The 14,619-nt window shown below is 34.3% G+C and overlaps 1 protein-coding gene across 9 annotated transcripts in view; it reads right to left on the reverse strand.

Moving 5' to 3' along the window:
• TASP1 (taspase 1) overlaps window positions 1-14,619 on the reverse strand; it is a 264,514-nt gene that overhangs the window by 226,288 nt on the left and 23,607 nt on the right. For all 9 annotated transcript variants that reach the window (XR_004287596.1, XR_004287593.1, XR_004287595.1 and 6 more), the window contains one exon: window positions 672-792. Coding sequence is in view for 3 of the 9 variants with exons in the window: in XM_032351428.1 (XP_032207319.1) it covers window positions 672-792 (121 nt within the window). In the remaining 6 variants the exon portion in view is untranslated. The remainder of the gene's footprint in view (window positions 1-671; window positions 793-14,619) is intronic.

A 14,619-nucleotide genomic window follows, 5' to 3' on the forward strand; every position in this document is an offset into this window, starting at 1 on the left:
ATTAAAAATTAATGCAGCTTTATAATTAAAATCTGTGCATTACATGTATATTTGCTTTAATAAAATAATTATAAAATATTAGATATATCTTATATGTACTGATGTGGGGGAAATCTCTGAAACATCCTATGCAAAGAAAAAATTAAGTTTCATAAGAATATGTACATATTTTTTTTTAAAAAACCACATGTATGAAACTTTCTATTACATAAAAATATAGATAAATGCAATTTTTTTACTGGTTAAACCTCTCCATGGAGAAAGGGATAAGAAGGAAAGATCTGGAAGGTCAAGGGGAAATTTTATTTACATCATTTAAATTTTCTAACAAAAAAATATATTATGTGTGTATTTCAAATAATCATAAAATTAATGGAATATACTAACTCACAGGTTAAATGTCTGTAATCCCAAGGAGATGGAGGATAATGATCAAATTCTAACAAAGACCTAACATAAGCTTTTTACTATTTTCTTTAAAACTTTGCATGTTTTAAAACTTTCAAGATTTCATGTTTTACATCCAATAAAAGGAAACGATGTTGTTTTCAACACTATTCTAAGCAAGAATTGTAGAAAACACTAGATTGACTAAATCTTTAGGAGACATCATATAGTAATATTCATAATTTTTTAGAGAACAGAGATAATGTGTTATAATGTCCACATACCACTCAGTGCTCCAACGGCTCCAAAATTTAAGGATTTTCCATCCATTATGCTGGCATCACACTCAATTTCACCCAAGAGATTTAGATTAGATCCCATTCCTGCATTTGTAAAAGGAGAATCCTAAGAAATAAAAACAAAAATTAAAATACCATTAGTCTTAAAGAAGATTAATGTCAATCCTTTATAAACTGTTTCAAAAACTAGAAAGGGAAAGAACACTTCCCAACTCCTTGCATGATACCAGTACTAGCCTGATTCCCAAACAAGACAAAGATATCTTGAGAAAAGAAAACTACAGGCTAATATATCTTGAGAATATAAACACAAAAATCCTCAAGGAAATGCTAGCAAACCAAATGCAGCAAAATATGAAAGTCTTATACACCATAAACAAGAGGGATCCTAGGGAAGCAAGTTTGGTTTTAATATGTGAAACTTAATGTGGTGCATGATGTTAATAAAGAAGAAAATAACATAAAGAGAAAATACAGGACCATACCAATAAATACAAAATTCAACACCCTTTCATAAGAAAAGCACTCAACAAACTAGAAATAGAAGGGAACTTCCTTAAGATGATAAAGGACATCTAGAAAAAGTCCAGAGCAAACATAATAATTAATGGTGAAAAACTGAATGCTTTCCCTTAAGATCAGGGATAATAAAGCAATGTTCACTCTCTTCAACATTAAAATGGATATTCTGGACAAAACAATGAGGCAAGAAAAAGAAATAATGAGCATCTAGGTTGGAAAAGAAGAAGTAAAATTATCTCTTAATAGAAGATGACATAATCTTGTATACAAAAAGTCCCAAGGGTGCCACTAAAATACTATTAGGACTGATAAATAAACTAGTTCAACAGGGTTTCAAAATATAAGATCAATATACAAAAATCAATTGTTACATCTACACATTAGCAATGAACAATGCAAAGATGAAATTCAGAAAACAATTCCACTTATAATAAAATCAAAAAGAATAAAATACTTAGGAATAAATTCAACAAAAGACGTAGAAGACTTATATACACTGAAACTATAAAACATGTTAAGAAAAAATTAAAGAAGACCTAAATAAATGTAAAGACAGCCATGTACATAGATCAAAAGGCTTAATATCTTTAAGATAGCTATACTCTCCAAAGTTGAACAGCTTCAAATCCTGTATCAAATCCTAGCTACCTTTTTTGCAGAATTTGACAAACTAACCCTAAAATTCATAAGGAAATGCAAGGGACTCAGAATCACCAAAGTAATCTTTAAAAGAAAAACGAAATCAGAGGCTCACACTTCTAGGTTTTATAACTTACAACTACAGTAATCAAGACAGTGTGATATAGGGGCACCCGGGTGGCTCAGTGGGTTAAGCCTCTGCCTTCAGCTCAGGTTATGATCTCAGGGTCCTGGGGTCAAGCCCCACACTGAGCTGAGCAGAGAGCCTGCTTCCCCACCCCACCCCTGCCTGCCTTTCTCCCTACTTGTGATCTCTGTCAAATAAATAAATAAATTTTTTTTTAAGTGTGATATAGCTAAGGACAGACATACAGATCAATGCAATAGAATTCAATCAATTCCATAGAATTGAGTGCCCAGATAGAAGCGTTACATTTATGGTCAATTCAACAACTATGCCAGAACAACTCAATAAACAAAGGATAGTCTTTTTTCTGGGGGGAGCTGGGACAACTGGATATTCAATCCAAGAAAATAAAGCTGGGTTCTATCTCACACTCTATACAAAAATTACCTCCAAGTTGATCAAAGACCTAAATGTAAGAGTTAAAACTATAAAACCATTCAAAAAAAACTTAGGGCAAACATTCATGACCTCAGAATAGACAGCAGTTTCCTAGATATGACACAAAAGCACAAAAAAAAAAAAACCACAAAGAAAAAACTAGATAAATTGGATATCACCAAAATTAAAACTTTTGAGTTTCAAAGCACACAATAAAAAAGGTAGAAAAACTCATAGAATGGGAGTGGGGGACTGTAAATCATTTATTTCACAAGAAATTTGTATCCAAGATATATAAAAAACTTCCCACAACTCTAAAATAAAAACACAATTTTAAAATGCATAAAGAATATGAATTAACAGTTCTCCAAAGAAGATAAATAAATGGTCGATAATCACATGAAAAGATGCTCAACACCATTACTCATCAAGGAAAGGCAAATCAAAACCACAATAAGCTACTTCTTCACACCCATAATTCCACTTACAATAACATCAAAAAGAATCATAAAGACAGATGTGTTGGCAAGGACATAAAGAAATTGGAACGCTTATACACTGCTGATGGGAATGTAAAATGGTACACCACCTTGGAAAACATCTGGAAACCCCTCAAAAACTTAAAAGTTACCATTTGACCCAACAGTTCCATTTCTAGGTATATACACAAGAGAAATGAACTATCTACACAAAACTTATACCCATATAATCACAACATATGCCAGCACTTCTGAAAACAACTCAATGCCCACCAACTGATGAATGGGTAAGTAAAACATGGTATATCCATACAGTGGAGTATTAATCAGCAATAAAAAGTAATAAAGTACTGACACAGGGCAAAATATGGATGAACCTTAAAAACATAATGCTAAGTCAAAGAAGTCAGTCACAAAAGATCACATACTGGATGATCCAATTTATAAGAAATTTCCAGAAAAGAAAATCCATAAAGTAGATTAGCGGTTGCCAGGGGTTGCAGAAGGGGGAATGGGAAGTGACAGCTAATATGTACTGTTTTTCTTTTTGTGGTGATTCAGATGAACTAAAAGTAGATGATGCAACGGCTGCAGAACTTTATTAATATACTAAAAACCAGTGAACTGTATACTATGAAAGAGTGAATTTTATGGTATGTGAAATATATATTTAAAAAGATATCATGAAGGGGTCCCTGGGTTGGCCAGTTCGTTGAGCATACAGCTCTTGATTTCAGCTCAGGTCACGATCACAATTGTGAGATCAGGCCCCACATCAGACGTCACTTTGAGCATGGAGCCTGCTTGAGATTCTTTCTCTCTCCCCCTTCTCGCCCCCCTCCCCAAATCTCTCTCTCTCTCAAATAAATAAAATCTTTAAAAAAATAAAAATAAAAAGAGACCATGAAGAAAAAAAAACTTATATCAGCAGACTACACAGAACATAAAGGCCTAGAATCAGAAGAGCACATGATGAGCAATGGGTCATATATGCAACTAATGAATCATTGAACATTATATCAAAAACTAATAATGTACTATATGTTGGCTGCTAGCTGAATTTAAATTTTAGAAAACAAAAAGACGTCAGTCATGTATTTGAAATCTAAAAGAAAGATACTGCCTTATTTTTTTAATACTGTGAATAAAGCTTTTAAATATATATACCACTAGTCTTGTTATGTCAATATATTATCATACATGATTCCCAACCACAGATACGGGGGGCGGGGGGGAATGTAACAATATAAAATCTTACAACAAAAATAAACATCATGGGGAGAAAGTTCTAAAAGACTTCAAAAAAAAAAGAGCCAGGTGTGGAAAAATCACATTGACACTCCTCAGCATCACTGCATAGATGAAAGGCCTACTCCTGTACCTCACATTCTAGAAAACTGAGTCAATCCAGAAAATTAACTCTGTTCTAAGGTAAGACCTATATTATCTAATAAACTAGGGCAAATCTGGATCAACCTTTAGATCACCAAATGCCTCATATCATCTACAAATACCCCGTTTCCTGTATTTCTTCAAGATCCAAGAAAACTGACTACAACATTAAACCTTCTTAATATGTACCTATAACTAGAGCAAAGGGGTCAGGGATTAGAGAACAGGGCTTTTGTCCTAATGCAGTTAAATAACCTTATAGTCAATAGAACTTTAAATAAGATCACAGGATAGAAAAAAAAACAAAAAAGTATGTAATTATATAGAACTGAGTAAACAGATAATAAATGCTTTGAGCACTCAAAAGCAATGGCCCACTAAGAAAAGTTAACAGCAGGTTTCCTGAAGGTAGCCAGGAAGCTAGAAAATTCCAGCTGATGGAAATTATGTGAGCAACATATAAGCAATGGGAAAGCATCAGAGCCACAGAAGACACATTTAGCAAAAATGATTTACTGGAGCCAAATCTGAAGACTGAGACATGCTGAATAAATCAGAAGCTGAACCTGAATAAAAAAAAAAACATTGAGAAGCCAGTCAAGATTTCTGTATAAGAGAAAGTCAAAATGGGTATATTGGTCAAGGAAACAAACTGACATTCACATGTTGTATGAGAAGGAAGGAGAGGAGACTGAAATCAGTGAGACCAAACTGAGGGCTATTTTACAACTTGGCTTGAAATACTAACTACCTGGCATGGAAATGATAGTAGTAGGAATAGAAAAAAGGAGAGAGAGAAGGGAAAGGAACAGAACTGTGAAACTTGAGAAATAAATAAAACCATGAATAAGAAAAGGCATTTTATAAGATGGAGGAAAGAGTATGCATAATTAAGCATAAGGATTTTCATTAAGGTCTTCCAACTTAATATTTCTAGCTAAATCAGTTCATAATTAAATCTTGGGAAAGAGATCACAACCAAAGAATAATAAAATAATAATTAATTTTATTGATTGATTAACTAATTAAGAATTATGGTTTAATACAGATGAAGACCGAATTCTTGCCCTGGATCTTTTCATACAGAACAGAGCAGAAGAGATTATAAGCAAGTAAATTACATTACAAAGGTTTGGGTTTTTTTGTTTTGTGGACTCTGAGAAACAAACTGAGGATTTCGGAGGGGAAGAGGGTGGGAGGTTGGGTGTGGGTATTACGGAGGGCACATATTGCATGGAGCACTGGGTGTGGTGCATAAACAATGAATTCTGGAACACTGAATAGAAATTTTAAAAGATAAATAAATTTTTTTAGAAGTATATCTACTGAACTTCTACTTCTGACTATGAAGACATAATAGAGATTATATTTATCGTCCTAACTAGAAAATCAGGCAAAATACACAACAAATGGATTTCAATCAAAGGCCAGCACAGGACTGTGATCCTGAAAGAAGAGTCACAAATTAGATGCCTCAACTTAATTCCCAGAGATACTTTCCAGGCCATAGCACAGGGAAAAGAAACCCAAAAGAGCCAACATTCTTCCAGAGTTGAGGGGATGAAGTTATGAGTTCAAGGAGGCTAGAAAGCCTAGTAAATGCAGTACAGGGTACAAAAAGAAAAAAGCTACAGAGAGAAGTCCAGAGATCCAGAGTCTTTAAATAAGTATTAGTCTGCATATATTTGTTAGGGAACTTCCAAGGCCAAAGGAAAATGCTCTGGAAAACAGTAAGCTAAACAATTTCTGGAGCCCATACAGAGGGGAGACTAGGTTATCTTCCCATCAGCCAGATTGAGGCTATCAGGGAAAGTCTCAGAAGGTAACGCCACAAAAATTAGACCCAATTAACTTTAGAAAATTTACTCTAGACCAGCACTAACAAAGTTTTAAAGCAAGCCTCAAAAAAATAAAAATGATTTACAATGAACAAGTGTCCCAAAACAAAGTTCTGCAATAGTCAACTCCCAAAGATATAAAATTCACAATGTTTAGTATAAACCCAAAGATGACCAGACATGTAAATAAGCAGAAAACTATGGCCCATAACCAGAAGAAATTACAATGAAAAAAAGATCCAGAAATGACACAAATGACAGAAGTAGCAGACAATTCCAAAGCTAGCTAATAATGTTAAGACAGCTCTCACAAACATGCTCTGTATGTTCATGTAGGTGTAAGAAAACACGAGGGTAAAAGGAAAGAAAAGGAAGCTATTAAAAAAAAATAAACTGAACTTCTAAGATGAAAATTTTAAAAATCTACGGTAAAAAACACTTTGGAACAGAAAAAGCATTTACATTAGGTAAAAATGAAGGAATTCTGAATGGAGTATGGACTTCAGTTAATTATAATGTGTCAAATCAGGTTCATTAATTGTGAAAAATACACCATACTAATGTAAATGTTAGTAATAGGGGAAATTAGGTGTTAAGTATATGGGAATTCTCTGTACTATCTTCTGAATTTTTCTGTAAATCTAAAACTGTTCTAAAATTGAAAGTTTCTTTAAAAAAAAAATCAACCCACAGCTTGGGAGAAAAAAACCTACAAAATATACAAAATAAAGGACTTACATTCAGAGTATATAAAAAATTCACACAACTCAGTAAGACAAATGATCCAAAATTTTTAATGGGAAACAATTTTATGTACTGATCGCAAATAACATATGAAAAGATGCATAACATCACCAGCAATTAGGGAAATGTAAGTTAAAACCACTATATAAACCTCTAAAATGGCTTAAAATAAAATGAAATAAAATAATAAAATGGCTAAAATTAAGAAAACAGACAATAGCGAGTATTGGCAAGAATGTGGAACAACTGCAACCCTCATCCATTAGCTAGTAAGAATGAAAATTACAAATGGCTTGGCAGTTTCTTTAATGTTAAGTATACACTTACCATAGATCCAGAAATTCTACTCCTGGGTATTTATCCAAGAAAAATGAAAGCATATGTCCACATAAAGACTTGAATAGAAATGTTCATATCAGCTTAATCAGAACAGCCAAAAACTGGAAGCAACCCAAATGACCATCAACTGGTAAATAGATAAAAAATTATGATATATCAACACAATGAAATACTACTCAGCAATGAAGGAACAAACCCCTAATACACCTAACAATATGAAGGAATATCAAAAGCATCATGCTAAGTGAAAGAAGCCACTCACAAAAGACCACATAGTGTATGATTATATTTAATCCAAATTCTAGAAAAGGCCAAATTATGATAAAAAGCAGACAGTGGTTGCCAGGGGCCACTCAAAGAATGCCTCTCCCCTGCAGAGAGACATTAAGAGGGAATTTTGGAAGTGACAGAAATGTCACATATCATGATTATATTGGTGGATACATGATTGTATACATTTATCATAACATCAAATTATACAATTAAAATTGGTAAATTTTATTGTATATAAATTATACTTTGATAAAACAGACAAAAAAGAAGTGTACCTCTCACTTGATATAAACTAATCACCTATATACTAATTTTCCCCTTACAAAAAACATACATTAAGTTTTTAAATGGTCATTTGTTGATTTTCTGACCTAAATCATTTTGTACAACTAGAAATAATTACGCCCAATTAGTAGCAAGCAATCCTTCTAATATCTATTAGACCCTGTTATTCTCATGTTCAAAAATTTAAATGGTTTCCCATAATACTTAAAATCTAAAGTCCTAATTCCCAAGGGTTACAAGATCCTACATGACCTGGCCCTCCCTCCCTCACACATCTTATGTACCAGCCACACTGACTTCCTTGCAATTCATGGGCACATAGAGAACATTGCCACCTTAGGGCTTTTACATTTGTTCATTTAATCCTTTGAAATGCTAAGTGTAGTGAGTGACTCTAGTAGGAGAAAGAGCCAATCAATAAAGACCGTGTGCGTGTGCAAGCACATATGTGTGAAGGGGTGTGTGTGTGTATGTGTGTGTGTGTAAACACATATATATACATACGTATAAATAGCTAATGTCCAACAGTGATGTGGTATAAAGAATAAGATGGAATAAGGGATAATAGGGCACTTTTTCCTCTAAGCAAAAACTCTCTTCCCCAACATCTTCACATGGGTTTCTCCTCTATTTCATTTAAGTCTCTGTTCACATGGTATCAGAGGGCCTTCCCCTTACTGAGTTATTAGCATTTCACCAACTTTCCCAACCATTTTTTTTCCTCTCACTATCTTATGCTTCTTTACGGCACTTTTCAGTACCTGATATTACATGTACTTTTTGTGTAGTTCTATCCCCAGAATGTTAAGCCCCATAAGTACAATAATTTGTCTTTTTCGGTGTTGTATCCTAATGTCTAACGTAATGTTTGGCATTTATTAGGTACTCAATAAATATCTGTAGAATGAATGAACAGGAGTTAATTATAACTAGATATAAATAGGATAATTGATCATTGTGAATTATAACCCTTAAGCTGATACTTATCCTTACAAGTTACTCTTACAGAGAAATGCCAGAATTTAAGAGTATTAAGAATCTAATCTTTTCACAATTAAAACAAGAGAAATGAAATAAATTCAAGCCAGAGCATTTTCAGCTTCTACAAGATGAAATTTTAAAAGCAAAATATTTTTTAAGCTTACTCATAACCTTCAGAGGAGACACAAGTTTTACAAAGTAAGATCCCTCTGACTGCTTGACCCAGCAAAGAGAGGGTGGAAAGGCCAAGAATGCAAGTCAGGAGCTACATCCCCATCATGACCTGTAAACCCTTTCCTATTAACAAAATTTGGAAACACCAAGCCAAGGCAAAGATCTGCAAAACATTACTCTTTCACTATAAACCACAACCTGTATTACCCATTTAATGTCCTTTGCTGAAAGCATAAAATAAAATAAAATAAAATAAGAACTAAAGGGTATACTGTACCTCCGGGGATCTATTATGAGACCTCTATTAACAGCTCTTACAGATACAAACAATTTAATTTTCAAATGTTGTATAAAAACTAGACTGTCACATTATAAAATCATTTTTATATAAAATGATTTATGTTTGTCCAATTTCTATCTTCCTATAAGAAGTTAGACATTTATAGGAAATTACTAATATATTAGTATTCATGTCCTGTTACTCTAGTGCAAATCAACAAATATATCATAAGATGAATAAAATATAGTAGAATGAAATTATGTGATAATATGGTTACTTATTCAAATTATGTTAATCATTTTAATTATTGCCTTCACCAACAAGCAGGTAGCTTTATTAACCTAAAGCTGAAGAGAAAGAGGGAAAAAACAACTTCTAAAACAAACTAATTGTTGACTTTTTCTTAAACAGAGTAATAAAAACAGGATGTATACCCCATGTTCCTACAGTCTTTTTCAAACTAACACTGGCAAAACCTGTGCAGTACACTTATCCTATCTGACACTCTCCTAAGAATTACAAATTCCCTGGTATTTTATCATCAATTCTCATTATTTACAGGATGAATAGATATCAGTGAAAATGTATCACCAAAAAGTCATTTGGAGTGCTCGTTTCAGCAGCACATATACAAAAAAATCACTTGGGGATTTTTTGGGGTTTGTTCAGCAGCTAATTAAGGTCAAACTTTTGAGAACTGGATTACTGAAAGATTTCCAATTTAGATTCCTCTGTGGTGGTACAGGTTAAGTTTCATTCACTCAACAGACATTTATTGGCCACCTATGTGGCAGGTAAATCTTTTCTGTAAAGCACCAGATACATTATATAGTTCAGACTTTGGGGGCCACACAGGCAATTCCATAGCTACTCAACTCTGCCTTTGTAGCATGAAAGCAGCCAGAGAAAATACAAAAAGGAATAAGCATGGCTTTGTTCCAATAAAATTTCATTTATAAACACCAAAATTTAAGTTTCATATAATTTTCTGGTGTCATGAAACATTATCCTTCTTTTGACTTTTTTTCTAATCATTTAAAAAAGTAAAAACCATATTGAGCTTGCAGACCATTCAAAAACAGGCAGCAGTCCAGATTTGGCTTTCAGGCCATAGTTTGTAAATCTGGGAAGTAAACCGTGGAGATACAGCAAAACAGAAAAATATCCTTCCCACGTGGAACCCCCATTCTAGCTATAGGAGACAGACAATAAGACATTAAATAAATTAGATGGCATATTACATAGTAGTAAACATAATGGAGAAAAATGAAACAGGCCAGGAGACAGGGAGTACTGGGCATGGTCAGAGGGCTATACTGAGGAGACAAGAAAACTATGTGGGTAATTACAATTTATTTTTCCTTTCAAGTATTTATTTTGACATAATTTCAGACTTGCAGCAGTACTATAGTATCTAGAATATATCAAGAACTCCTAATAACCAAAAAACAACCCAATTCAAAAATGGCCAAAGGACTTGAATAGACATCAACAGACATTCCTCTGAAGAAAATGGACGAATGGTCAACAGGCACATGAAAAGATGTTCAGGGGCGCCAGGGTGGCTCAGTGGGTTAAAGCCTCTGCCTTCAGCTCAGGTCATGGTCCTGGGGTCCTGGGATCGAGCCCCACATCGGGCTCTCTGCTCAGTGGGGAGCCTGCTTCCTCCTCTCTCTCTGCCTGCCTCTCTGCCTACTTGTGATCTCTGTCTGTCCAATAAATAAATAAAATCTTTAAAAAAAAAAAAAAAGAAAGAAAGAAAGAAAGAAAAGATGTTCAACATCATTAATCATTCGAGAAATAAAAATCATAACCACAGTGATGTACCACCTCACACCTATAAGAAGGTTAGAATCACAAAGACAAAAAGAGTGAGTGCTGGCAAGAATACAGAGTAACTATACACTGCCGTTGGTAATAGAAAATCGGTCAACTGCTGTGGAAACAGTTTGATGATTCCACAAAAACTTAAATACGCAGTTAGTAGGACTTAACAATCTGGTACTCAAATACTTGTACAGGAATGTTCACAGCAACACTTTCCACAATTGTGAAAAAGTAGAAACAACTTAGATGTCCACCAATAGATGAAGGGATAAATACATTGCGGCATAATCATGAACAATGCTGAATAATCCTCTACAAAAGGAATGAAGTTCTGACACATGCTATGATATGAATGAATCTTAAAAATATTATGCTGAGTAAAAGAAGACACAAAAGATCACATATTGTATGATTCCATTTATAGGAAATGTCCGGTATAGGTAAATCCATAGAGACAGAAAGCAGATTGGTGGTCGCCATAGGGCTAGGAGAGGAGGGAATGGAAAGCAACTGCTTAATAGGTACACAGTTCCCTTTGTGGAGATAGAAGTGTTTCTGGAACAAGACAGAAAGTGATAGTGGTATGGTATTATGAATGTTTGAATGCCACTGCATTACTTTTAAATGAGTAATTTGGGGCACATGGGTGGCTCAGTGGTTAAGCCTCTACCTTCGGCTCAGGTCACGGTCTCAGGGTCTTGGGATCGGACACTTCTCCCTCTTCCTCTGCCCCTCTCATCCAATCATGCTCGCTCTCTCTCTTGCTCTCTCTTTCTCACCTCCCTCTCTCTTACAAATAAATAAATAAAATATTTTTTAAATTTTTAAAAAATAAAGGCATTTATCAGCAACAGCATGGAAGAGGCAAAAAGCAAAAACACACCAATGAACTATGAGAGGCTACAAAAGCTAACCACTTTGGGAGCCAAGATTCAATTTTACTGAAGAAAAATTAGATGAATTGGAAAAAGATTAATAAAATGAGAGAATTACTAAAAAGGACATACAAAGCTTTCTGGGTAATCCTCACATATGCAGCCACAAATATTATGTGCAAATCAACGACTTTTCTAAGTATGTTTTCCATTACAAAGTAGTGGGCTCAAGATAAGATAAATGATGTTGGAAGCTAAATTAGCTAAGCAAGACAAAGTTTGGAAATTAGTGCAATATGCTTGTACTTATGGTCATTTCTGGTACATTCTTAACCACGAACACTGAAAATAATATTTTACTCCTGAGACAAAAAGTAAATAAAGGAACAATTTAGTTCAATCTTAGTTGGGCCATACAGTATTTTGATCTGCTTTAGCTCCAGCTCTAAACTCTTTGGAGTGAGATTCTAGGTTCTGGTTCAAAGTGCTTCAATGGGAAATTTTTTGAAAGTCTTTAGTTTGATTTGAAGTTCATTTTCAAAATAATAAGTTAATATTTCAGTCCAATTCCAACTGCAAAAAATTAAATCAAAGCTCATTCCAGTTTTACTCTTACTTTTGGTAGAAATCCCTGTTAAGCTATCAATTCATTTTCTTGGCCCTTTCAACAAGACAAAAGTTGGTGTATCTGTCCAAGTCTTATTTTCTGCTTTACCTTGAACTGAAATACAGTCTTAATTACAAAGCCTCCTGTGCCAAAAACGGCAGCTGTCATTCGGCCCTAGCAGACTATAGCCCTGAGAGAATGCATGCTCCATGTGGCCAGGTCTTATTTTCTTCAAAAGAAGTTTGAAATCCAGATTTTTGAGTCTCCTAGTTTTTAAATGTTGGCAACAAATTCCAATTTTTAAAACTAGTCTATGAGCCAATTAACATATGAGGTGTCTCTTCTGCAACCACTGGCCCACGAGTTAGTAAGGTATCAAGCTTCTGATGTAAAATCTGAGCTTTGCTAAGTCTTCAGTGAAAACTGAATATATAATACAGATTCCAGACAAAGAAGCTCTCTGACACAAATGCCAGTCCAAACAACAAATCGTGATTTCATTCTCATGCTTAGTTGAATATTTAAAATACTGAATATTCTTCCTTTTTGCTATTTAAACAAGAAAAATAAATACAGAAGTAAGCCCTATAATCTAACTACTACATGTCAACACACTTTATTTACTAAGAAGTGCCATGTTAGTGGTCAGGAATGCCACATATCTTCTGATTATCATGACTGGAATTTATAATACTTTTTTGCTCCTACAAACAAGTCAGATAAGCTTTATCCCCAGAATCCACAAGAAGAATGAGGAATCCTAGAATTTTTCTCAAGACTTCCTTGATCACTATTAATCAACTTCATCTACAACTTTATCCAATAGTGACTGCCATTATCAAAATGATAAAACATGATACTCTCTTTGGGGCTAGTAGTTTGGAGCAGAAAAATTCAAAAAACAAAACACACACACAAAAACATGTAAAACTTACACAGTTACATGGAGGGGGGCAGTGGTATCAATATTTGGGTAGTATGTAAAATATGACAAAGAGAATCAGGTAAAATAATTAAAGGATAGTAAGAATCTATCTATAAATTAGATACCAGATCCTACATAGTTTTATAAAAGCTGGCTCTCATCTCAGTGTGAACTATAGAGATTTCAAGATGAAAGCAACAGGCACATGAAATCAAGCAAATATTAAGTTTGAAGAAATTAATAGCATTCAGATGGACAATATATACAGAAAAATTCTTGGGCAAACAAACAATAACAAGGTAACCAACTCAGAAATCCACTTGAGTACCTTGCCTATGAAATCACAATTAGCTTACCCAAACTTTGCCCTTCCCCTACCCACCCTCCACAACTTGCCCAATCACCATTTCTCTGCACCTCTTTCAGGATATTGGGGATGGGCTTAAAAGCTGTAAATCTACCAATTATACTGCCTTTTGTCCAGTTATGAAAAAAAAACACAACAACACTCTATTAAGAGAAGGTAAAGCTACTAGGTTTTTGTTTGTTTGTTTGTTGTTGTTTTTACTACAGTTAATTTTATTTAACTGTGTTATCCTTGTTTTGAGTAACTGAAAAATGTGGACGATCATAGGGATCTACCATACAGAAATTACAAGATTATGGATTCATCCTAATGTCGTGTTTTTTTTTAATAGATTGATTGATTGATTGATTGATTGATTTTATTTATTCATTCATTTATTTGTTTGATGCAGAGATAGAGAGATCACAAGTAGGCAGAGAGGCAGACAGAGAGAGAGAGGAAAACAGGCTCCCACCTGAGCAGCAAGCCCGATGCAGGGCTCAATCCCAGGACTCTGAGCTCCTGACCTGAGATGAAGACAGAGGCTTAACCCACTGAGCCACCCAGGCACCCCTCAACTAATGTTTGATATAATATTGACTTAAAAAGCAGAACTTTCACAACTGGAGCTAATTAGAAGTCACGATATTTGTTATCACGGGACTACAGAAAACAAAGACAGAAAAAAGCTAGCCAGAATGTCCAATTTAATATCCAGCAGGCAAGTAGTTACTAATTCCTTAAAAAACCTCCAGGCAAGTGATATCCATGTGATAAGAGCATGTTGTGTCCAAAAATATGGGAAACATGCAGCTCCCAACATAGCACAGGGCAATTTACCA

This window comes from Mustela erminea, chromosome 7 (assembly GCF_009829155.1).
Source record: "Mustela erminea isolate mMusErm1 chromosome 7, mMusErm1.Pri, whole genome shotgun sequence".
Classification (NCBI taxonomy): Eukaryota; Metazoa; Chordata; class Mammalia; order Carnivora; family Mustelidae; genus Mustela; species Mustela erminea.